General features: G+C 41.0%; 1 protein-coding gene across 1 annotated transcript in view; it reads right to left on the bottom strand.

Annotated features, from left to right (window-relative positions):
* Positions 1-10187: 10187 nt before the first annotated feature.
* APOB (apolipoprotein B) overlaps positions 10188-25115 on the bottom strand; it is a 47169-nt gene continuing 32241 nt past the window's right edge. The window contains exons 26-29 of the mRNA XM_053380872.1: positions 16926-24386; positions 15724-15826; positions 14174-14357; positions 10188-13109 (exon numbers count right to left, since the gene is read on the bottom strand). Of these exons, the coding sequence (XP_053236847.1) occupies positions 11352-13109; positions 14174-14357; positions 15724-15826; positions 16926-24386 (9506 nt within the window). The 3' untranslated portion in view covers positions 10188-11351. The remainder of the gene's footprint in view (positions 13110-14173; positions 14358-15723; positions 15827-16925; positions 24387-25115) is intronic.

Genomic DNA, 25115 nt, shown 5'->3' with positions numbered 1-25115 from the left:
GGAGAACATTAGCCAATTTTGATCCTAATAATTATTTGCTTCCTGAGCTCAAATCTATTCAATATGCTTTTTTGCAAGAATAAATATTTGTTCTGCTAATTGTTCTCCAGTTCTCATGGTTATTTTTAAAGGACGGAAAAGCTATGCTGGGCCAGCAGCTATCCATGAGAGAGAGAGAGAGAGAGAGAGAGAGAGATCTGGTTGTGTGAGGTTGTTGTTGTTGTTTTTACTTTAATCATCCTAAAGTATTTGAAGAAATTAGTTTATCCAGTACTTCTGTTTTCTATCCAGATTTCAGTTGTCTGTATTTTTGTATACCATTATAAACTACTTTTCAAGTAAAACTTTGCCAGACTAAACCCAGTTTTTCCTCCTAGGACTTTCCATTCACCCCCCCCCCCAATATATTGTGGCCACCTCAGAAATATTCATAAAATGTGGATTCCTGCAAAGTTAAGCTAGGTAGCTATTTCAAGGACTCTTGTATTATTTGGTATCTTATTAAGAAATTACCATCCCATCATGTCAGTTCTATGGAAATAATCTGCCTCTTTGGGCTACGGGTGAGGGGAAGGATTCAAACAGATAAAGGATATACATGGATTAAGTGCTTAAAAATAGATTTTTTTAAAGCAAACATAGGGTGTTCCTAGCCCAATTCCTGAACTATAGAGCTATGCACTATTTTGTCAACACAATTCTACATAGCTGCCAATGTTCAGTACCGTAGAAAAGGCCCCCAAACTCACATAATAAAGAGAGTAGATGTATGGATCCCCATTTTTAGATGACAAATATTGGAAGAACCAAATTATGTTTCAACTTGGGATTTCTCTTGGCTGGGATTCTAGGGGCTTTCATCCTGGTTTTCTGCTGCATGTTTGCCTCCTGTTTTATGTGCTAATTTTCCTCCATGAGATACCTTCTAAGGAGACATTTCCACCCATGACAAAGCTTCACTGACAGTTCTATAAGGTTTTATTTTTTTGCTTTTGTTTTAGAAAATGTATTATAAAGTTACACATAACTGAATCCATGCAGATCAAGAAAGCAGTGCGTAAGTTCAAAGGGATTTATTTCTGGACAATTTCCGGGATTTAATTCTACTATAAAACACACACACGCGCGCAAATATGTTGTAAGGAAGAGAACAGAGAATCGAAAGATGCATCCAAGTCGCTATCAAAGCTGATTCTGGAAAGCGTGACTGTCGTTCTTCCACCCATTTTAACAAATGATGTGTAATTTCTCCCACAGGTCTGTTGCCACAAATCTTGGGTGCTCCCAAACAGCTGGAATTTGAGAATACAATGCAACCTTGACCGCATTCCACTGAAGCAATGCTCAGTTGCTTGGAGAATCCATTGGTGAATTCCTTAAGTCTCATTAATCACTTAAGGAGTGACACGGCAGGGGAGACCTTTACTTTTCTATTTCTCATTTGTCCTTAATATTCCCTGTTTATTACAAAATCCCTTCCTTTTACAAAAGTGATAATGTAGCTGTTTTCCAATACAGCTTTATCTCTTTTCACTCCCTTTAGGAGACAGCCCATGTGTGAGAACTTGGAACGAAATGGTTTTGGATGAACGTGGACCGCAGGGTAGATGTGCTCAGGAAACCCTTCAGAGTACAGAACACCTGATGGACATGCATCACAATAAAATCTTCTTGCAAAACCTGCCTGCCTTACATTTAAAAATACATTTAAGGTATTTTTAATCTTTGTTGGAAGCCACTCAGAGTGGCTGGGGAAATCCAGCCAGATGGACGGGGTACAAATAAATTATTATTATTATTATTATTATTATTATTATTATTATTATTATTATTATTATCCCTTCCCTTGATTTGCCTGAGAGAGAAGCGAAAAAACCCTTTCATTTACTATTCAGGGCCTGCAGCAGCTGAGACAGAGCATTTGTGTTGACTGGCAATGGAAACCTTTGTTCCATATTCTAGTTAATGTTGTGTATGTTCTCCTTGCCTCGTCATCTTTGGAACACCACAGTCTTCATCTTTCACTTTGTCTGCTGTCCTGAAGTAGCAGGAAAACTCCTGTAAGGATCTTTGAATGCACAAATAGTGAACATTCAGGGTTAACACCTCTGAGGCCACACACTCAGCATTTCTCTGAGGGAAATGGTGTTCTGGTGAGGGAAATGGTGGCCTTCATCGGTGGTCGCCATTTCCCATCCACTGCGTGACATAACATCATGTCAAAACATTGAGGGTTTCCTGAAGAAGAAAAATGGTGACTGACCACTAGTTGGAGCCAGCATTTCTGTTAAGTACTGAGCTGAATAGGATCCAAAATGCAGCAGTCTGATTGGTCCTAAAACAATAGGATTCAGAATGCAGGAGTCTGATTGGTCCTAGAACAATAGGATCCAGAATGCAGCAGTCTGATTGGTCCACAGGAGCCACCCAATCCAGCTCCACATGGAAGTGAATCCACAACCTGATTGGCCTACAGGAGAATCCCGGAATTAGCCAATCACGTGGGGCCCATTCTGTAAATAATGCATATAAAGCAGACATTCTAGGGAAACTTCCATTTCTCCTCACCGCTATGAGCTGAATAAAGAGCATGAAATCTACTCTCGACTCCTAGTATATTTCAATTTCCACACACACACACACACACAGACAATTTTGAGCTGCAAAATCCTGCACTATATAGTATTGTTTCTCCAAGGGGAGTTCAGGGGAAAGAAAATGGTGGACATCTCCATTTCATACACCCTGAAAATCCACCAAAAATGTCTCTGCAGGGGATTTAGTACATAGCTTTAGTACATTATTTCTACATAACGATGCTTTCCCAACATGTGAATGGCAGAATGGGAGAAAAAGGGCCAATTGTTGGTTTCATAGCTGTCAACTTTTCCCTTTTCTTGCGAGGAATCCTATTCGGAATAAGGGGATTTCCCTTAAAAAAAGGGAAACGTTGACAGCTATGGTTGGTTTGCAGCTTATCAAGGAAGGAGCTGTTTCCTGATGTTCGAGCAGCCCCTCCACCCAAAATGGGCCATCTCTAATTTTAAAAGAGAGAGAAGAGTTGGCTTACATCAGGCTGCCTTGTTTCTCTCCAGACCTCCCTTCAGAGAGTTCTCAGGCTCCCTCAATGCCCATAATCGCACAAAGCAGGCAAATGTGAGGCCAGAAGTTTTTTCCTTCACTGCTTCTCTGCTGGATCCAGCTCATGCCCTTTTGTGGTCTTACAACACAGCAACATTCTTCAAAGTGCAGACATTCCTTTGAGCTTCCTATCCAGCGGTGGCACACCAAGAATGTGGAATTGCATTAGGGCCAAGCATGTGAACGTAAATCTGTGCATGCATATTTGCTGATTGCATACTGTGGCGGTATGCCAGCAAATAATCGCCAGGCACACTCTGTTTGGCAAGATGATCAGAAGTGAGTGGGAAAGGCTGGGAAGGAAGTCTGAAGATAAAGGTGTTAGCACCCTATTTCCTTGAAGGAACAGCTGTTATATATTTTTTATCATCTCTCATGTTGTTTCATCTGGTGCAGGTTATTAGTATTATTAAAGCTTTTTTTTTACTGCTTTTATTTAATTGGCTCTTGGCTATAAATTTATAAATATTTCTGAACAGTAGAGAGCTGACCTGCATTTCCCCCACAAAATAAAGGCAACTATACTTGTATGAATACATAAATGTAAAAAATTAAGAGGCTTCTGGACCCATAGCTATTCTTACTGTGAAATATGGCGTGCATCAGCAACCTCGATGTGTGAATGGTCAAATAAATGTTAAGCAAAGTTGTGATAACTGAGGGTCATTTGTTGTTGTTGTTTAGTTGTTTAGTCATGTCCGACTCTTCGTGACCCCATGGACCAGAGCATGCCAGGCACTCCTGTCTTCCACTGCCTCCCGCAGTTTGGTCAAACTCATGCTGGTAGCTTCAATAACACTGTCCAACCATCTCATCCTCTGTCGTCCCCTTCTCCTTGTGCCCTCAATCTTTCCCAACATCAGGGTCTTTTCCAGGGAGTTTTCTCTTCTCATGTGGTGTCCAAAGTATTGGAGCCTCAGCTTCGCGATCTGTCCTTCCAGTGAGCACTTAGGGCCGATTTCCTTAAGAATGGATAGGTTTGATCTTCTTACAGTCCATGGGACTCTCAAGAGTCTCCTCCAGCACCATAATTCAAAGGCATCTATTCTTTGGCTGGTGATCAGCCTTCTTTATGGTCCAGCTCTCACTTCCATACATCACTAAAGGGAAAACCATAGCTTTAACTATACGGACTTTGTCGGCAAGGTGAAACAACTGAGGGTCATTATGTAGAGAGAAATTCGGCTGACATGGAAAGTGTTCTTTATGTCACAAAGCTGTCACACAATCAAAAGAAACTTAATATTGTGGACCCTCATTTGAGAGTATATCCTACTGAAGACAGAGAGTTATTTCCAGGTAAACACCCCCTGTTATTGGTAAGAATCACAGACTTGTAGAGATAGAAGGGACTACGAGGGTCATCTAGTCAAACCCCTTCCATTCAGTGGACAAGACAATCCTGTCACCTGCCCTTTGGAATGTACTTTTCCTAACTGGGCCTTTGGCTTTTTAAGCAATCTTTGGCCTTTTAAACGTGTTTGTGGGAGGGGTTACTGGGGTTATTTTTGTTCTTACTAGGAGATATATTTTAAGTTTTCATTTTGTATATTTATGCTGTAAACCACACTGTGATCTTCAGATGAAGGGCAGTATATACCGTATTTTTTGCACCATAACACTCACTTTTTTCCTCCTAGAAACTAAGGGGAAATGTCTGTGCGTGTTATGGAGGGAATGCCTACGGGTGGCATGCCTACGGATTTTCCTCCTCTAAAAACTACGTGCGTGTTATGGTCAGGTGCGTGTTATAGAGCGAAAAATACAGTAAATTATTATTATTATTATTATTATTATTATTATTATTATTATTATCATCCCCTGTTGTGTTTCTGGCACCTACACTTCCAACAAGTAGGGATCTTTCCCAGTCCCCATCTGTACTGGAATTGTTTTGAAGATGTTTATATAGGTTTATTGGTTGTTTGCTGCCCTGGACTCTTTTGGGAGGAAGGGAGCAATAGAAATTCAATAAATAAATGTTTTGCAGCCTCTGGTACAGCTCTCACAGGTTGAATAGATATGAATTCTCAGGAGGGGGTGGGAGAGAGGATGGGCCTATATTTCTAGCCTTCGGCTCTGCTCCTGAGATTTTGCCATCAAGATGCCAGATGTGAGAATACTTATGCTACAGGAACACAAATTCACTTGGGAATTAGGAAATAAGATCACTCAATAATTTAAGCAGAACTCGTCAAGTGGTCAACTGCTGTTTTTAGGTTATGGCAAGAATACAGTTTTTTCAGGGTGTTATTAAATGATACATTGCCTTTATGAATCATGGAGACAAAAACACAGATTCCTTCACGAACAAGAATTTGAAGACTGAGTATTAACAGAATCATGAAACGTCAACAGACGCATTCCTCCCCAAGAATTGGCTGCAAGTTTGTACCAGTGAGCAATGGGTCCAACCCTCCTCTCAGCACTGTGAGATAGATAGATAGATAGATGATAGATAGATAGATAGATAGATAGATAGATAGATAGATGATCGATAGATGATAGATAGATAGATAGATATAGATAGATGATTGATAGATAGATAGATAGATAGATGATAGATGATAGATAGATGATAGATGATAGATAGATGATAGATGATAGATGATAGATGATAGATGATAGATAGATAGATAGATAGATAGATAGATAGATAGATAGATGATAGATAGATAGATAGATAGATAGATAGATATAGATATAGATATAGATAGTTTAACTGAAATGTAAGTAATTTCTGGGTCACTTATTGGCAGAAGTAGGGACAATCATGCCTCACATCTGGAAGGTTTTCATGGAATGGCATTACAGTGGTACCTCTGGTTATGTACTTAATTCGTTCCGGAGGTCTGTTCTTAACCTGAAACTGTTCTTAACCTGAAGCACCACATTAACTAATGGGGCCTTCCGCTGCCGCCACGCGATTTCTGTTCTCATCTTGAAGCAAAGTTCTTAACCCGAGGTACTATTTCTGGGTTAGCGGAGTCTGTAACCTGAAGCGTATGTAACCCGAAGCGTATGTAACCCGAGGTACCACTGTAGATCTGTGGTATCTGAGAGTGTGGCAGGCTGCTCTTTTGGAAAAATTATTGCAAAAAGTGAGGGCAGTAAAAGGACGCTTTTGAATCAGTTTGATTTCTGTTTATTAACTTTGCTAATGCAGGAGAACATGATTGTTTCCACTGTGAGCACAGGCTTGCCTTTGGATAGACTAACTGGTTTTTTGCTGCTCTTTGCCATGTTATGCACCAAAGAAAAGAAAGAAAGAAAGAAAGAAAGAAAGAAAGAAAGAAAGAAAGAAAGAAAGACGGAAGGACGGAAGGAAGGAAGGAAGGAAGATGGACTAATCCTTTTTTAAAAAAGCAGTATTGCTGTGTTGATCTCTGAGATAATACATTTCTACTTCTCTAGGCACTTACTTTCCATTTACTGACAACTTAACTCATCAGAGATGTAAAATTGTGATGCCTGTGCTGCTGTTGCTTCATGAACCAGGGAAGGGGTTGGGGGTAGTTTTCTCTTTTTGTTTATGGTTTTGTTGAAATCATTGACCCCTATGAAATCAGTGGGGCTTAAGTGAGCTGAACTGCAACTAAAAATTCCATGTTTTTCTTTCAGTTTTTTAAAATGCATGCTTTTGTTTAAAGGTTTTGCTTGTTTGTTTCATATTTCTGCTTCCCCCACCTCTTTTAACAAAAAAAGGGCAGGTACAGGGACATAGCATGGGGAGGCAGGAGGGCTATAGCCCCGGGCACATGATTTTCAGGGGGTGCAAACCAGGCACCCCTGCCTGCCACCATTTCTGGACCCTGGAGTCTGTTCTGTCCTGGCTGCCATGTCCTTGGCCTCCTTGCTGAATATTTGCCCAGCCGGCTGGTTGGGTTCCCATGCAAAGATGGGCAGGCAACATAGTGTGGCCCCATGAAGCCTCCTTGCCCTGTGCCCGCCCAGTGGCATTGATGGTGAGGACTGGGCTGGCACGAAAGGTTTTTTTTTCACCCCCTGTTCCCGCCACCATGTGTGTGCATGCGCCCTGGGTGCAGGCAAACCCTGCAATGCCCCTCGGCAGCTGATCTAGAACTTTATACAAAAGACTTTGGACTTAGATCACCATGGTTACACTCTAACATGCCTCTGTACACAAGTAACTTGTGACAGATGCTACAGTTGAAACCGGCATCTTGTAGAACCTGAATGAAGCTTAGTTGCAGACTGGGTTGCAGTGGCAGAGTCACTAGGGGGTTCTGGGAAACCCACAAATGAATTGTCAAGCCAACTTCTTATTACCCCAATGATGTCAATTACATCTTCATTGAGGACCAATTTGAAGACCATCACTCAGCTGGATTGGAAGGCATGTCCCAGGTAGCAAGAGAAGAATGGGCCAAGTTGTTTGAGGCAGTAGGACACCTTTGGGCAGCTGAAGGTGCTGGGTCTGGAGGGGCAAAAGTTGTGGGTAGGATATGAGAGCAGAGAAACGGGGCAAGAGTAAAAAGTCATGCAAAGTTTATTATTTGAAGACATTGAAGGAATGGTTCGAGTTCTGTTCTGGTTTAGGAGGGATTTCGGCTCAGGTTCAGCTCAACTCCTTGTTATAGCACTTAACAACTCTTTTCAAAATATGTCCCACTAGGAACTAGAATGCTCTGATGACCCAATCTATGTATATTGAATTCCCTATTTTAATACCTGATGTATTGAGGCACTTCTTGGCTGCATGGTGGCAAGGAACAAAAACTAAATTTGTATTTATAATTCTAACATGGTCAGCTCAAATGTATGTGAATCATTTTCATTTGGGGCAGTGCCATTGTTACCATGATATTGTTAATAGTTTGTGGCCTGGAACTCTTGAAAACTTGCACCACTTCGGAGATGGGGGGCATACAACTATCTGTCATCTATCTATCTATCTATCTATCTATCTATCTAATCTATCATCTATCTATCTATCTATCTATCATCATCATCATCATCTATCTATCATCATCCATCTATGTTTTGACTCTCTAAGTAGCAATGAATGGGCTTTAAAACACACACACATTATTATAGATTTTTTCTTGGCATTATTTCTATGCACTGCACAATGATGTGTGAAATGTGAAGTGAAAAAGCTGCCAATATGTGGAGAGAGATTATTAAACTGGTGGAGTGTAAGAGGGATAAGTTAAATTGGGATGATAAGAAGAACAAAATTCTGAGGTTGTCAATCACTAAGTATTAATGCAGCAAGAAGCTGGAGAATAATATTCTTGTGATAGAGTTTAGTAAAATAATTATGTACAAAGAATTATGATGGGTACGCTGTGTGTAGCGTATTTTTTGTAGGTGTGTGTAAATTATTATTATTATTATTATAAAATAATTTATCAATTCATCATTATTATTTTGATGTGGTTTTTGTTCTGAAAGTGATTCATTTAAGTCAGTGCCAAAGCCACCAGTAGGGGATAAGGATTTGCCCTGATAATTTATTAGTAGTAGTTTTGTGGACACCCAGTGGCAGCCATCCCCCCTCAAGCTCTCTTCTCTTCCTTACTGTTTATGCACTAATGTTATTTCTCACACATTTATTGTGTTACTTTCCTTAATTTGATACCATGCTGTTTCCCAGTGGGATGCCATTCAAACGTTATATCAGTGATCTCAGAGCTGAACTCCCAATGGTTTCTTTTACAAATGGCTCCAAACAGATGTGTGGCACACTTTATTAACTTAAGTACCCATTAGTTGAAAATTTCATTAGTTTGGGGGGAAAGGGGATCAGTTTCATCAATAGACCTGGTATGGGTAGATTCTTTGTGTCAACCTGACCCATATCAAAATGGATTATTGTTGTAAGTGAGACAAGTGACCTAATGTTCTGCCTATTATGCACACATGATCTATAACCTTTTAAAATACTAGTGTGGGAAAACCGCACACTTCAGTGAATCCCCAAACCATAGATTCTTAACAGGTGGCAGTTCCTCACTTAGCAACATTTGTTAGAGGTTGTCCGTGTGTGTGTGTGTGTGTGTGTGTATGAATTATCAGGGGTACAGTTTCCAACTAGGTAACCAAGGGGAAATCAGAGCAGAGAATGAGAACGAGACAATGAGCAGCATAACACACATTTTAATGAGCTCAGAACGGCCCCCGGTGGAACTTTGTGCATAGTGCCACCATCTGACTGCCTGGAAGCATTTCACCTGAGAGCTTTCATTCCCATTGAGGAGGGTCCCTTATGTACACCGTTACTTAGAGCAATAGCAGAACATTTGGAAAAGCCGTGTAGGACATGTCACATCACTGGCATTGTCAAGGGTCACAGTTTGTAAGCTTCAGGTAATGCAAACTGCAGTGTGGCCCACCTGAAGGGTTGCCAGGATCACATGGCATTGGGAAGCTGGTATCTGCACCACTTCCTTCCAGGCTTAACTCAAAGTGCTGATGATGACCAACAGCCTCTAGCCCCACCTCAACCTTTTAAGATTAATGAGGAATGCCCTCTTCAGCTTACTGTGTGCTAAGTCAGAACCCCAAGGCTGCAGAGAGGCCTCTCTTAATTCTCTTCTTTTTTAGAGTTGCCCAGACCCAGACCTTCTGGAAGCAGTGAAAGCCCATGACTATTGAGCTGCTCATCAAAGTGTAGGCCTCACAACTGGTGTTTGTGTATGTAAACCATTTCAAGCGGGTGAAAAGGACGGGCTGCCTCCTACCCAATGGAGTCACAGACTCTTCACTGACCCTAGCCAGAGTATCCTGTGAGCAGAATCCCATAAACAAAATGGAGAAACCGTGATGGGATGGAGTTGATAGGGCTATTCTTGAAATTCTTTGGTTCCTCTGCCAAAGGTTTAGCTTCCAATAATGAGAATCGTTTTCCAAAGATGGGAGTCATCTCTGACAGACTTAGAACACACTTGCAAAATCCCTTTATAACGAACCCAAAAAGTGTCCCAGGAAAAGAGAATGAAAAGAATACGATTCAAAGAAAACGAAACAGAACAAACCTCCTTTCATAAATTAACAAGGTAAGGGGAAAAAAATACAGAAGCTAGCAGAGTGAACTGTTTAATTAAAGGATACATATACACAACTTTTCTACTGACATTGCAAAACAAGTTTGTTCTGAGAAAAGCAAGAAGGGAACGGAAAAGGGTGGGAATCCTATTAGTCTGATCTCTGATATGTACAGTGTGTTCTAATGGCTAAATATAAAACCAAATAAATTATTAGGCCCAAATATTTTGCTTTCAGAAATTTCAGAATTTTCAGACTTAGGAATATTCGCATGAGGCCTTCCTGCGAGGTTGCCCAGAGAGGGCTCCTGCACTTTCAACAGCTGAGCAGCAAGAGAGTGCTCATTCTTGAAATACTGCCTTTAATGAACTTTGCCTATTTAAGTAGTACTGGCAGAGTAAAAACAGTGGGACACCAGCCTGCTTCAGAACAAGGAGCTGACAACCTCAGTTTAAGCTGAAGATTGCCTGAAACAATGGTGGGCCTTGGACTGAACCAAAAATAAAATATTCAACAATTAAAATAGGAATATAAAAATAGTGGTTGTACAAACCAGAAAATACTAACACGGTTGACGAGAAAAAGGGAAACTATGTTGACAAGTACAGTGCTTGACCCTTGACTGGTTAGAGGACTATTTAGGGCACGAAAGAAACTTAATGTTTAACTTTGTAGACAGATCAATTTTACTCACTGATGATGCCTTTGATTCGTTTTATGGAGAATGCACATTCCAACCCAACATGTACGCTTCTGCCTACTTTCCTCCTGTTACTTGCCTAATTAAAATTTATTTATAGTTCACATTCTTAAGCTGGGTTCTTAGGCTGACTTTTTCATCACATGCTACTTCTTGTTCCTCTGGGTTCTCATCTTCCATTGAAGCAATTTTCCAAACGTTTTGCTCAATGTGGCCCTGTTCCATCTGAAGCCTCTGTAAAGGCTTCCATTAAAAAATACTGGATTATGACCTATGACCTAAAAGAAAACTGGTTTCAATGAAAGGACACTAAAATGTCACAAAGAATTAATTTATTGGCTTTTGAAAAGCATTAGACTAACCCACAAATTATTCCGTTTTCATTTACAAATGCCAAATTCAAACAAATAGCTTTCTGATGTTCCAAGAGCAATGATTGCCGCTGGCTTTAAATATGGCGTGGTAAAAGTTTGCACTACCTTTCTTTCTCTTTGTCCGTTCAAGATTGCAAGCGCTTCTGTACATTTTCCTTGATCTGTTGCATGGTCAGTTGCCCAGCGCTGATCTGCTGATCAATGAAATATTGCAGGTCCTCCCATTTCCTGGAGCTTTGTTCGACACCTTGCTGAATCAGTTCCCGCGTTATTTCCAGTTTCTTTCTCATATCTTCCTCACTGAGCTGGCTCATCTGATAAATGGTTGGCAAGTCAAATGGTTTTGGGATGTCTATCCTGAGCTCTCCTGGGCGGACAACAATATAGGGCCTCAGTGTGTCAGCTGTCACTTGTTCAAACTGATCCAGAAGCTGTTGGAGGTACCGGAGGAATGCAGTATAGTTTTCTATTGTCAGGTCTATCAGGGTCTTAGTGTTAGCGATAAGCCTTGCATAGGAATCAGACAGGTGCTCGTATGCCTCATATACCTTTGCCTTGACTTTTTGGTTTTGTTCTGCAGCACTCTTCTTAGCAGCTTCTGACCAATATAGAATCTTGTCATGAGCCGACTTGGAGAATTCAGTTTCATAGGTCTCCAAAAAATCTTTCACTTGATCTGTCAGGTGTGCAATCATGTCAGAAGCCCCACTGATCCATTTGGCATGCCACTCAATCACATCATTGATCAGACCCTTCAGCCAAGCCACCACCTTCTCTTCTACTTCGTAATATTTGACAGACCACCCAACAATGCTTGGGTCAAAATATTCCTCCCTCAGGGCTTTGATGCTTTGCAGCAAACGCTCTATCTCCACGGAACTAACCTGTAAAGTCTGCTGGATAAACTTTCCAACCTGCTGAGTGAAGTATCCTATATTGTTTGCTAATTCATTGAGTCCTTGACGGATCTTGGCCGAGAGTTGTCTTGCCTGGGCTTTTAAATGTTCATAGTTTTGGGCTTTCAAATTTGCGATCAGATCTTCTGCTGCTTTGAAAACTTGCTGAGCGACTTCCTTGAGCTCTCTTAGATATTGTGTGAAGTCAATCTTTTCAAGGGCAAGAAATAGGTTACTGACTCTATTTCTAACATGTGTTAGAAAGACCTTAATTTCAACAAGTATGTCACGAACTTTGAGGGTCTGGCCGGAAATTGGAATTTTAACCTCTAGTTCATTCGCATATGCATTCAGGTCATCAAAATATTCCTGCATTTTTGTGATGCAGAGCTCTGCGGTGTTTGCTAACTTCTCAGTGGCCATCACATAAAGTTCTTCACCAGTGTGCTCTCCGTCTACTCCTGGCACCTGGAATTTTGTTACCTTCAAGAATTCTATGGCAGAATCAATAAGACGCTTCACCCTTTTATGGTATTCTGCGATTATATTTATGGTGGCTTCAAAAAACTGGGCTCTGATTTGGTCATAGTCCATCTGGTTGGCTTGATCTGCAGCTTGGTGGTACATCTTCTTGGCTTTCTTCCTCAAGATTTCATATTCCCCAGTGACCTGGTTAGTTATGCCATGCAGCCCCTGTTCCAGTTCATTGATAGTGCTTAAAGTAGCTCTGTAAGACATGTCAGCATTATGTTTCAGGTTGTCCTTCAGCTTCAAGGTGGCAGTGTTGATCTCAATACCCATATGCTCATGGTGGTACTTGTTAACACAGTTGTACAAAGCACCGGCTATTTTAGGAACCTTCTCTTTTAAGCCTTCAAGTAGGTCTATGGCAGCATCCTCTTTCCAGTTGGCTTTGACTTGAATCAGTTCAGGATTTCGGAATGATATCTCGCTTTTAAAGAGATCGACGTCTTCCTGAGGGTTAGACTGCAAATGCAAAACACATTTTTAGGAAATGTCACTCACCCACTACTCTTCCAAGAAAAGCCCAAGCCATGTCTTCCACTAATAGACTTATTTTGCACCAATGTTTATCATATCTGTGGTTATGGCTTATGCCTGTTTGCTGTGCCCTTCCTAAATTGTTTTTTTAAAAAAATTCAAAATTTTTATTAATTTTCCAAAGATTTTTAAAACACAAACACACAAACATACATCCTATTTAAATCTTGGTAACATTATTTAGTGACTTCCTCAAATCCCCTTGGTTGAATTTTGTTATATATCATTTTAACAGTTTTCCAAACTCAATTTTCTCAGAAAATTTAACTTAGTCACTTGACATCTTTCATTCTTTCAGATTTGTCTTTAAACATCTTAAATTGTTTCCTAACACACTTAAATCCCAAGCCTATCTAAATTATTAAATAATTTCAGTCAACCCAAGGACACTAAAATATGGGAAATAAAAAATAACATGAAACAAAAATTTGGCAGAATATGACCCGGTGTATAGATATAGCTTCTTTTTGCAGTAATCATTTATAATTTAAAAATCCAATGGCCAATTATCAGGGATGATGGGAGTTGTAGTCCAACAACTTGGGGGAGGGGCAAAAGGTAGGAGAAGCCTGCGTTCGGCTAACATCTACAAATAAGTTAAAAGTGGCCTTAGAAAAACATATCTTAGTCTTCCCCTAATGGTACTGCTAGAAGTCTGGCGACATATTCAAATTCTGAAAAACTCAGTTTATGCTGAAGAGATGAAAGAGAGAAGCAGAGCAACTGTGCTGTGGCAAATGGAAAGATAGACCCCAGAAGTGGCATATCCCTTTGTCACAGAGCAGCCTGCTCTTACCACACCTCTGTTCCTGGTGAGAAACAGTCTAACTCAGTTAACAGGGACCTCACAATACAGGACTGTCACAATAAAACTTGACTTCCCCGTCTTCTGCCTTCAAACCCATCTATCATAAAGATGGGCACTGTGCCAGTAGTAAGTTCATGATCCTTTAAGCAAAAGCACACGGCCTAATTCTGGCCATGCTTACCAGAGTTCGGTAGAAAACCTCGCCCTTGAAAGTATCCGTATCCAGACTGATGAGAGAGCCAAGGGTTCCAGCTGAAGATGAAGATATTGAGGTAGCAACTCTTGCAGTCTGTTCATGGAAACGCACTTGAACATCAGTGAAGGTTGGGCTGGTGACATCCAGAGATATCGTGTAGTCAGTGGTTCTAAAGCAGGCAGAATCAATAAGAGAAAAGGTAATTATTAATTATTATTAATTTAAAAATACAGTTGATTTTAAATGAATGTCTATCTCAGAAGACTTAGAATGATAGAATTGTAGAGTGGGAAGGGAAGCTGAGGATCCCATCCAGGGCTTTTTAAAAAACAACAACTGAAGCTCAGCTCTGGCACCTCTCAGGTGGGTGCCATTGCCAAGTTCATGGTGACCTCCAGCATCTCTTGTCTAGAAAAATAGCACTGGGCTCATCTAATCCAACTCCCTGCAGGAATAATAATAATAATAATAAGAATAATCATTTTTATTTATACCCCGCCCTCCCCAGCCAAGGCCGGGCTCAGGGCGGCTAACAAGCAATAATAAAAACAAGTTGAATGAATACAACTTAAAACAAGATTAAAATACAACAATTAAAATATTGAAACATTAAAATATTAAAATGCAGCCTCATCACAGGAGGAGAAAGGAAAAAGAAAAAAGAAAGAGGGGGAGAGAATCAAATTTGCTCCAAGCCAAAGGCCAGGCAGAACAACTCTGTCTTACAGGCCCTGCAGAAAGAAATCAGATCCTGCAGGGCCCTGGTCTCATGAGGCAGAGCGTTCCACCAGGCTGGAGCCAGAGTTGAAAAGGCCCTGGCTCTGGTTGAAGCTAATCTAACTTCCTCAGGGCCAGGGACCTCTAGGGTGTTGCTATTTATGGACCCTGAGGCTCTCCGTGGGGCATACTGGGAGAGGCGGTCCCGTAGGTACGAGGGTCCTAGGCCATATGCAGCTGTCCCATACAGGGATTCAACCTGCAACCTTATCATGATCCAGGCCATGTTCTTACCAACTGAGCTATCCAGGCACTCATTTGTTTATTATAAATATTTGTCCCCCTGCCCTTCACAAAAACTCAAATGCACAGTTAGAAGCACCATATTGGCTTTGCTGCTGGTGTGGTTGCCAATACCCCACTCTCCCTCCCAGCAAGCAGCAGGAGACCCAGCTGCCAGGAAACTAGTGAAGTGATTCTGCCCCACTTTGGAATAAAGTCTCATATCTGGTGATAGAATCCACAAAAAGACCTTGTGTGATAGGCAATTCTGTCAAACACAGAGTAAACCCACTGAATATGACTTAGTTGACTATCACCTCCTGTTTTCAAATCTCAAAGTAGAGCAGATGGCACCTTCAGACATGTTTCCTTGGATGTCATTCCCTCCCTTCTCCCATTTTGGGGGGAGAGAGGGTTGATAGGAGCACACTAAGTGAAAGGACAACATTTAGCACACATTTTATAATGGCCATAGCTCATTGAATTGGGATTCCCTATAGAGTGTGCCGTTTAGGTTGACGAAAACAAGTCCTTACCCATTTTCTAGTACAGTGAGACGCTCTTTATATTCTGCACTCAGGTCACGATGCACAAAATGGCCGTTTCCTTCAATGTTGTTACCTTTGTAGATCCACACACCTATGAAGAAAAGGTTCCACACAGGTGAAATTATAGCTAACGTAAATGGAGCCTGCATTGAAAGTCTAGGGCTGAGATAATGTGTACTCAACATCTCACTTTTCCATTAAATAATAAACTGCTGCACTGAATGCAGAAGTTTTTGTCATTGGTTTCTACATTTTACAGGATCTGCTGCAGCTATTATAGAGAGCTGGTCTACTGCACAGACTCATCTGTAAACTAGGGGCTCATCTATAGGTGTTGCTTAATGGGGATAGAAAGCTTCCTGTACCTCATCTTTGTCCATATGAGGTGCTCCTCAAAACCATGGCATTCCCACACTTTTTCCTCTCCATGGAGGATCCTTTTTGGAGTATCTCCATACCAGAGATACTCCAAAAAGGAGAGGGCATAAGAAAATGTGTTTTGAGGAAGGGGAAAGTGCAAAAGGCAGTGACTCGGAAGAGAACAATGGATATTCCTGGTTCAAATGTCCCTCTATGAGTCAAAATCTTCCTCTAGCCTTAAACTACCTAGTTGACCTTTCATATTTGGTCCCTGGCCACCTCCAACAGCAATATGTGATTACATAATAATGTTAGTCTGCCTTATGGGACAGCTGAAAATATTACTGAAAATATTGGTGAAACTCTTTTAAAAATTGAAGTATAATTCCTATTACTTCAGATACTGCCTGAAGTATCAGATTCCTAGCACACTCTTTCATTTTCCTTCCACAATGTAGCTTTTTTATTCCATTCTTTTGGTATAGTATGTACCTTTTGACTGAGGTACAGTGGTTTTGATATGAAGATAAGTAAATGGGAAGAAGTTTATGAAAGGAAAGTGGCCTGACTACTAAAAGCTGCCTGTGTTCCCTGAAAAGCTTCCTCAAAGGTTCGGGCAGCAACTTCTGAACAGTATGGAAGGAGGGGTGAGGGGTGCTGGGGGGGGAATCACCCAAAATTTAGCGAAGGCATCTTCCATTCACAGGTTGTTGTTGTTTTGAGGGAATGCAGGTGGCTGGAGAGGATGGGACACACTTCCCTTGCAAAGAACTTCCCTCAGGATCCAAGACACCTAAAACTTATATAAATATATATATAAAATATCTTACCTTTCAGATCATAGGCCAGGAACTGCAGTGGTGAATATGCAGTAAAATCAATGGAATGGTTGAAAGAGTCTTTATTGTTCTTGAAATCTGTTTTCCAGGTGGTACTGTACAATGGTGAAGCAGCTTTGAAAGAAACACCTAAAGCTCCAAAAGTGGGGATGTAGATTCCAGCAGGGAAGGAGATTTTAATGGCTGGGATTTCAATCTGCTGTTCAGGAATAGTAATCGTAGGCAACTCAAAGTCAGCTATCTTCTTGGCTGCAGCGCTGAAGTCCACAAAGATTTTACCCAGAGAAAGAGTCTTTGGCAGAGTATATTCAGATACAGTTAATAGCTTCTCAGGTATAGTCACCTCAAAGTAGGGAATTTTATATTCTTTCAAGCTGGTCACTACATCGTACTGAGGAAACTGAATTTTTGGAAGTGATGGAAATCCAATGTGAAATGGCGTGGTGGTCAGTCTTTGGGGGATTTTGATATCCTGTAAGTTAATTTCAGGAATTGTGAATGTAAATCCATCCGTCAGCTGGTTGACATTTATGGGGATAAAGTACCCATCTTCATTTTTTGTGTATACGAAGGATGTTGACAAATTTAAGTACTGCCTTTCTCGAGGACTAGTGGTGTCATCTAATTTCAAGATCTGCCATAAGCTCTTGTCATAAACTGGCAGCACAAGGCCTCTGAGGAAAGCTACATGACCTCCCAAAGAACTGGACAGGTCAAAATGAGCTTCTGTGTTGTCATTTGATAACTGCAAGTGATGTCCAAGGAAGAGGGAGAGGGTTTGGCCTTCGATCTTCCACTCAATCTTCTGATTCTCACTGTTGGTGGCAATGGAAAAGTCTTGATTAACTGAAGTCTCACCGAAGAAATTATTTGGTTGGCTAGCTTGTACCTGAAGATGCACTGACATACTTCCAGGCTCTACTTCTAAAGTCACTTTGCAGTTCTGATGTCCTTCAGTTCTTACAATTGGATAATATTTCAAATGATTTTCTCCATTGTGGTCCCATAATGCATAAAGACGACGAGTGGATGCTTCAATGGCAACATTTTCTTTTGTGTCAAACTTCCAAATTCCATCAATGTCAGAGGTGGTCTCAAACTTGACTGAGGAACGAGCACCTTTAGCATTTAGGTAGGCATCTGCTTCATGAACCAACTTTCCAGAAAATGGTCTTCTCTTGTGAAGCTCTCCGTTGATGAAAGCATTGGTTGAAGTATCTACAGATATATAAGATACAATGCTTTCCAAGGTGGCCTTGTGGACAACTGCTCCTTCAGCAGTGGCACCACGAGTGTCAAGAGCGTAGTTTAGATTAATAGCTGAGGAAATGACTGGCTTTGATTTAGCATTTCCCTTAAGCTCCTGCCTAAAATTCATGTTCAAGCCTGGCATGCTGCTTTTTGCTGTGGTAATCACTGAAGCTTCTATATTTCTCCTGGTGAGACTGATGGTGCTGTCGTGGTTTCCCACTATGAATTTGTTGTTCAGGGATAATGCAGTTGCTAGCTTCAACCCTCTTTTCCTTGTGAGGCTGGTTGTTCCGTCCAATTTATATTGCAGGGCATCAATCACAGAAGTGGAGGATGAACTCAAGCGAGCAATAATATCAGATTGGTTAAAAAGGCCAGCATTTGTGTTCAGGGTAATCACACTAGATTTGAATGAAAATTCATAGGTAATATTTCCCATGGCTGGAATGTAGATTCTGTTTAAAGGCGAGTGTGCTCGATAGCTGGGAAGCTTAAGAGTCTGCAGACCTTGGGGAACATGAAGGACTGGTAACTCCAATGATGGAAGGACCAATGTATAGGATGGCACTGAAAACCCAACAAGTGGGACAGTGAAACTTGGAGTGCTCATTTCTTTAGGGATCACATAGCCAAAAGCTGGGAGCTCAGCAGTAAAAGGAGATACCTCAATGTTGACCACTGGAACAGTGTACCCTGGAATCCTGAATGTCTGTGGGACTTTGTTAACTGAAGTATCTATTTTGTACTTGTCAAACTTGGTCTTGGCTTGGTTATAGGACTCGGTCAGGAATGCTAAGGTGTTGTCTCTACCTTTCTCAAAGTGCCTGTTGAAGGTTGCAATGTACTGATTCAGGGCTTGATGTACTCCATCCAAAGGAATTTGAAACGAGTGCATATTTTTGTTCTTCTTGTACTGAGCTTTCAGGTTTAAATCAAATGATTGCTTTGTAGTCTTCAGTAAATTCTTCAGCCCTGAGTCTTCCCACAGAGAGTATCCTTGCATGGGGGGTGTCTTGATGCCCATGATAGATTGTTCAGGAAACGAGAGGGGATTTTTTAGGAACTCCAAGTTAGCATCACCATTCATGGACACAGAAGCTTCAATACTTTCTTCGTTGTTACCAGCAGACATGTTATGGACATATCTGTATTGATTAAATCTGCCCTCAGCTGCCCAGCTGACTTGTTGAGTGGAGGGACTCAGTGCCAGTATATAATTATTCACGAGCTCAATTTTGCCAACGATTTTCATTGGGAAGCTAACTTTTACATTCATGTTATTATTTGTTGATGTGCTCAGTTCAAAGGGCTGCACCAAGAAGTTCACATCATTATTTATAGTCCCAGATATGCGTCCGTTCAACTTAGCATTGTGTGTGCCCCTCAGTTCTGTTTTGAGCTCTGCAAGATTCCCTGTGCCTTGTACATTTAAGTCACTACGTCCCAGCTGTGGAGATTCTACTACAGATTGAACTTCAAGCCTTGCAGAACTTGGTAGATTATATTCATATGCCAGTCTTTGGTCGACTCTCAAGTACTTATCATTGATCTTGTTTTGTGCTACGAATGAAGCTATAGATCCCCCTAAACCGAAGCTGACACTTGATTCATGGGTTCCTTCACCAGAGTAATCAAAGGCTGTCCATTTCCAGTCTCCTCTGCCAATGGAAGTAGCTGATATGCGTCCTGCTTCTAGTGCTGTTTTTATTTCATTACTTAATTCTGCTTGGCTGCTGAAATTTGGAATATATAGCCTGTGTCTGTAGGTTGTCCTGCTCTCTAAGGAAATCTTCTTCTGGAGGCTGCCTGTTAATTGGTTGTACAGATCTATAGAGTTACGCTCAGTATGGAATTTTGCTGTAGTTTCTGCATTTCCCCGAACAGAAGTCCCCAAAAATGTTATTTCACCTGCATGAATCGCATCAATGTACACGTGGGAGAACTTCAGGTTGTCCCTTAGGATTAACTGCTGCATCTCGGGAGCTGAGAGACTTGTATCTGCAGTCATTTCAAAAGCAAGGCAGTTGATTTTGGATGTTGCTACTGCTGAAATAGACCCCAAAAATTCTGGGCTGTGGGCAAAAGCTGTTGTGTTCTTAAAAGCACCATTAGTAGTCAATGTGAAGAAGGGGGAGGTTACTTTGAAAGCACCAGACAATGTTCCAAATGTAGGGACCATCACAGAGTGTGGAATGCGGGGCAGCTGGAATTCTGGAATTTGGATCTCTGGGAACTGGAATTCATTCAAATTTAGTTTTGGGATCAGTAATTCAGGTATTTGGAGCTCAGGGAAATTCATTTCTGGGAAAGAATAGTCAGAAAAATACATATCTTTCATCTTTATATCTTGGAAATACACATCAGCAGTTGGCAGCTGAAAGTCACTCGACATGATCTGGTCAATCGTCTTCACAATCTTCAGCTTGATGTCATTCAAATCAATTGTATAAGATGGCACCTTGAATGTATTTAGAATGGTGAACTCAGGAGTAGTAAATCTGACTGGAATTCTGATTTCTTTCAATTTCTTGAGGTTTACCTGATAAGATGGGACACGCAGGTCAGTTAGTGGAATAAGGAAATCTGGAGTGTGAAAGGTGGCTTCCCGCAAGACCCGGAGACTGACTTCAAAAGCTGGTATGTTGATTATGCCTGCTCTGATCTCAGGAACTTTGAAACCAGTTTCAACAAAGTGGTTGAAACTGTCAGCCATAGTTTTTACATTGTATTGCTCAGCTAAAAGGGTAATCTTCTTTGAGACAGTTTTCCATTGATCATCTAGGAAGGTGATTATGGTGCTGTAGAGCTGGCTGACCTTCTCAAGGTATCCCCGGATTTCTAATGGGATATCCATTTGATAAATTCTCTCACGTGCATCTTCCAGGTACTCACAAGCTTTACTTTTCAGTTCACTTAATGCTGTTGAGCTTAGGAGATCACTAAGCCAGTTAATGATGATGGCAAGTCTAGTGTCTTTTAGTTTCTGTATGTTCTGAGAAACCACAGCAGCGACATCTTTGATGTATTGTTTTGTAGTTTCCATTTTCTGAGGTAGCTCCAAGGCTTTGATTTCATCATTGATTTTCTGTGTTGTTTCCCGGATTTTATTGTTTGTTTCATCTACAAATTTGTTGTAATCAAATGACTTCAGCTTCTTGATAAAAAAATCAAGAAAGTTGTTGACTTCATCCACCAGATTTGTGTAATCAAATGATTGGAGCTGCCTAACAGCATCATCAATGAATTTCAGTACTTGGTTGAAGAATGATTTTATGTCAATTTTTTTCAGAGACAGGGTTAATTTCTGGATTGTTTCTCCAATTTTCTGTTGATTATACAACTCAACTATTTTGTCCATTAGAAATTTGACCTGCTGATCAACTCTATAGTTCACAATAAGTTCATGCATTTTGTTCCGAAGTATATTGATCTTCTCAGTCACTTTGTAGTCCTCCATATAATTTAGAAGAAGATCTTTAATTTGCTCCAGAATTTGATTAAGTTTTTGAATGGGAAAGGACACGTTCAGCTTCTCTATAAGTGTTCTAATATCAATTGCCTCCACTTGCTGCTTCAAACTCTCTGCAATGCGTTGGGCATCTATATTCTGTATCTGTTTCTTCAGTTGATCTAGTTTTTCTTGCACTCGAGCTTTGATTTTGTACTCAGCATCCATATTTTGAACCCAAGCAGCAGCACTGCTTCCTATCTGGTTAAAGTCATACTGAGAGATGGCAGATTGCAGTTGATGAATTGTGTCAATCATTTTTTTACTGATTTCATATTGCCTGTCTATAACTTTCATTTTTTCAATAATCTGCTCAATAAGTTGCACAACAGCTGCCTTTAAGTCATAATTGCTCCTTATATACTTTTCCGTTTCAACCAGGAAAACCTGCAGTTTAGACAAAGCTGCCTGGAGATTAGTTTTGGCATTTTCCAAAGCAAGTTCAAGGTCATCCACTGTTATGCTGTAATCCTTTGCAAATGCATCCAGTTTCTCTTTCAGGTTGTTCACTTTGCTTTCCAGATCAAATGTCTTCACATAGTTATTAACCTGCTGGGGGATTTTATCTAATGCTGCCCTATATTTTCTCACAACCTGATCTATATTTACACCCTTCAGGTTCTTCTGAATAGATTTGAGTACAGCTAAGATGGACTGCCTCATTTGCTCATAGTAAGCTGGTAGCTTTTCCAAGAAGGGCAGATTGATGACATGCATGTTCTCATTCTTATCATACTTCACAGAAAGAGCAAGTCCAAACTCTTGTGTCTGGGCTACATTTTCCCTTAAATCTAAAACATCAATTAAATTGACTCTCCCCCGGTTTGTGAATGGTATAGTTATAGGAAAGTCCAGTACAGAAAGGTCTGCTAAGGTTTTTCCATCCAGCTCCACCCCAATAGTTTCTGCATCATTAAAAGCACTAAAATCTTGAGTGTACACATTATTGTTCAGCTGGCTCTTCATCTTCCATGTACTTCTTTGCTCAGATGGCGTAAAAAGAGCAGTGACCTTGTTCTCCAGTAATGTCTTGTATCTTTTCTCAGAATTGAAGTTGTGGCCAGTGGATCCCCGATAATCATGAGAAAGTGAGAAAGCAAGGGGTTCAACTTTTAGCAGGAATTTGCTGTACAGCTGTCCTGACTGCTCTCCCAAGATTGAGAGTCTCCCATCCCCATTTGTATGCATGTCAACAGTGACAGTAAATGGGGCTGTAACAGATCGTATTGCATTGGAAAAGGTTAGGGATTTTGAGTCACAGTTTGTGTTGATGACGACCGACGAAGAGAGACCTGCAACGTCCAAGTTTACTCTGTGGGTGAGAGCTGCACCTCGAATGCTCGCTACTGTGTCGGTCTTAACATGCGCCACCAGATCTGCATAGGTAAAGGTATAGGCATGCTTCACTTCATCGCCGCTGTAGGCACCTTTCACATTGCCATCCAGATTAACCTTCAGGGGCTCAAGTTGTAACCGTGCGTTGTTGTTTAGATCAGCATTGCCGAATTTCAAGTCGTTGTTCACGTTGGCTGTGAGAGAATAGGGTTGCAGCTGGAAGTCCAAGTGGTGTTTGTGGGACTTGCCCAGACTGATGGTGTGGTCTAAATTGGAAGCGTAAGTCAAAGACAAGCCCACGATGTTCAGGTCATGAGTGTTTTCCAGCTTCATTCCTTTGTATGACCCGATCAAGCTGTTTGCAAACCTCAGTCCGCCTTTGTTCACCCTGAAGGTTAAGGTGTTCTTGCTGTCTGCATCCAAAATGCTGCCTTGATATACACTTGTCAGCACGATTTCTGTGGGAGCCACTCTTCCATCCAAATCAAATTTTGCATTGTGTTTCCCAAAGTGTCCTCCTGTATTGATCTTCACGGAAGCCCCAGCGACGCCAATCCGGGCATTCATTTCGTTCTCCAGTTTCAAAGGATTAAACTGCAGGTTTGTTGTTGCAGTGCTTGCCAGGCCATCGAGGTTAACACCTAATGTAGACTTGTGCTCAGCTTTGAGTCTTTCACCTTTCCCAGACATGTGGCTAATCAGCTCGACACCTTGGCCGTTAACAGAGCTCGAAATCAGGGCATAGCATTGGTTTTCTGCGTAATTGGCTTGGTACTCGGAGCGAAGCGCAGCTCCCTTTCTGTCCACAGAGAAGTCAAACTTGTTGGCAACTGCAAAGCTTCTGTGGTTTCCAGCGGTCTCAGAGGAAAACTTCAGCTGGCTGTTTTCATACTTCAAGGAAGCCGTGTTAGTCAGAAGACCATTCTGTACATTCGAGATGGACTTGACTGTCCATGGGCCACCTGTAAACCTGGCAGTCATCTGGTTAGTAGCCTGAAGCAAGGAAGAGTCAAACTTCAGATTGGATTCTCCTGCCCAAACGAGTTGGTTCACATCAAAGGTGCTTGACAGTGTGCCTGTGGTTTTAGCAAAGGCTGAAGCGATATTCAGTTGTCCTTCCACGTTTTTGTTTTGAAGAAGCAAGTTGTTGCTCAATTCGGCATCTTCAGCATAAGACAGGGAAAACCGAGTACCCAGCGGGCTGGATGTTTCCAGTGTGAGGGTCCTCCTGACCACAGGAGTGGGTTCAAAATTGCCTGTTTCGCTAAATTTAAAATTTGAATTGAGGAGTTTGTGTTGCAGTGAACTTTCATAATTACAAGCCATGTTGTTCCCATCAAAACTTGCTTCTCCCTGACCTGGGGGTGGAGAGAGAAGAGAAAAGTACAATCAACTTTTTTAACAACAACAACAACAACGAAATAACTTGAGCTACGGTGCCTTGTTGGAATATACTGCATACCCTTCTACATTCATAGGTCCTGCAAGCCAAATTCAAGAAATATACACTACTGCATGTTTACCTAGAAGTTAAGTTCCACTTTGATGAAACTTGGAAAGGTGTGTTGGATTGACTTGAGTGGAACTTAAAGCCCACCATAGTTAAAAGCAAACATTTGGATTTTAGCCTGCAATCCTATGAAGACTTACATTAAAAGTAAGGTTTATTGAGCTCAGTTGGGTATAGCTTACTTCTGTATTGACATGTTTTGGATTATTCCATTGAAGCCTTTAAGACACAGATGATATGTGGGGTTTGTCAATTTAGCAACCAGACTGTCATTCAGTTTGCATTTAAGGTTTAACTAGGTTGTGGCTGTAGACACCACCAATGGAAGCAACTGTAGAATTTACTGATGGAAGTAACTGTACAATTTACTTTCTCACCAGAGGTTTGTTTGGGGTTTTTTTTTGGCTTGGTTTGGTTTTTAGATAATGGAAGCTGATGATATAGAAATGCTTGTGCTTTTCAAATGGAGTCTCTTTTGCACTTTCATGAAAAGATTTTAATGTAAAGGAAGGGGAAAGGCCACAACAACATACAGACTTAAAGTGTGGTACAATGGATAATGGGCTGGACTTGAATT

The sequence above is a fragment of the Podarcis raffonei genome, chromosome 3, assembly GCF_027172205.1.
Source record: "Podarcis raffonei isolate rPodRaf1 chromosome 3, rPodRaf1.pri, whole genome shotgun sequence".
NCBI lineage: Eukaryota > Metazoa > Chordata > Lepidosauria > Squamata > Lacertidae > Podarcis > Podarcis raffonei.
This window is presented reverse-complemented; position numbering and strand designations above follow the sequence as displayed.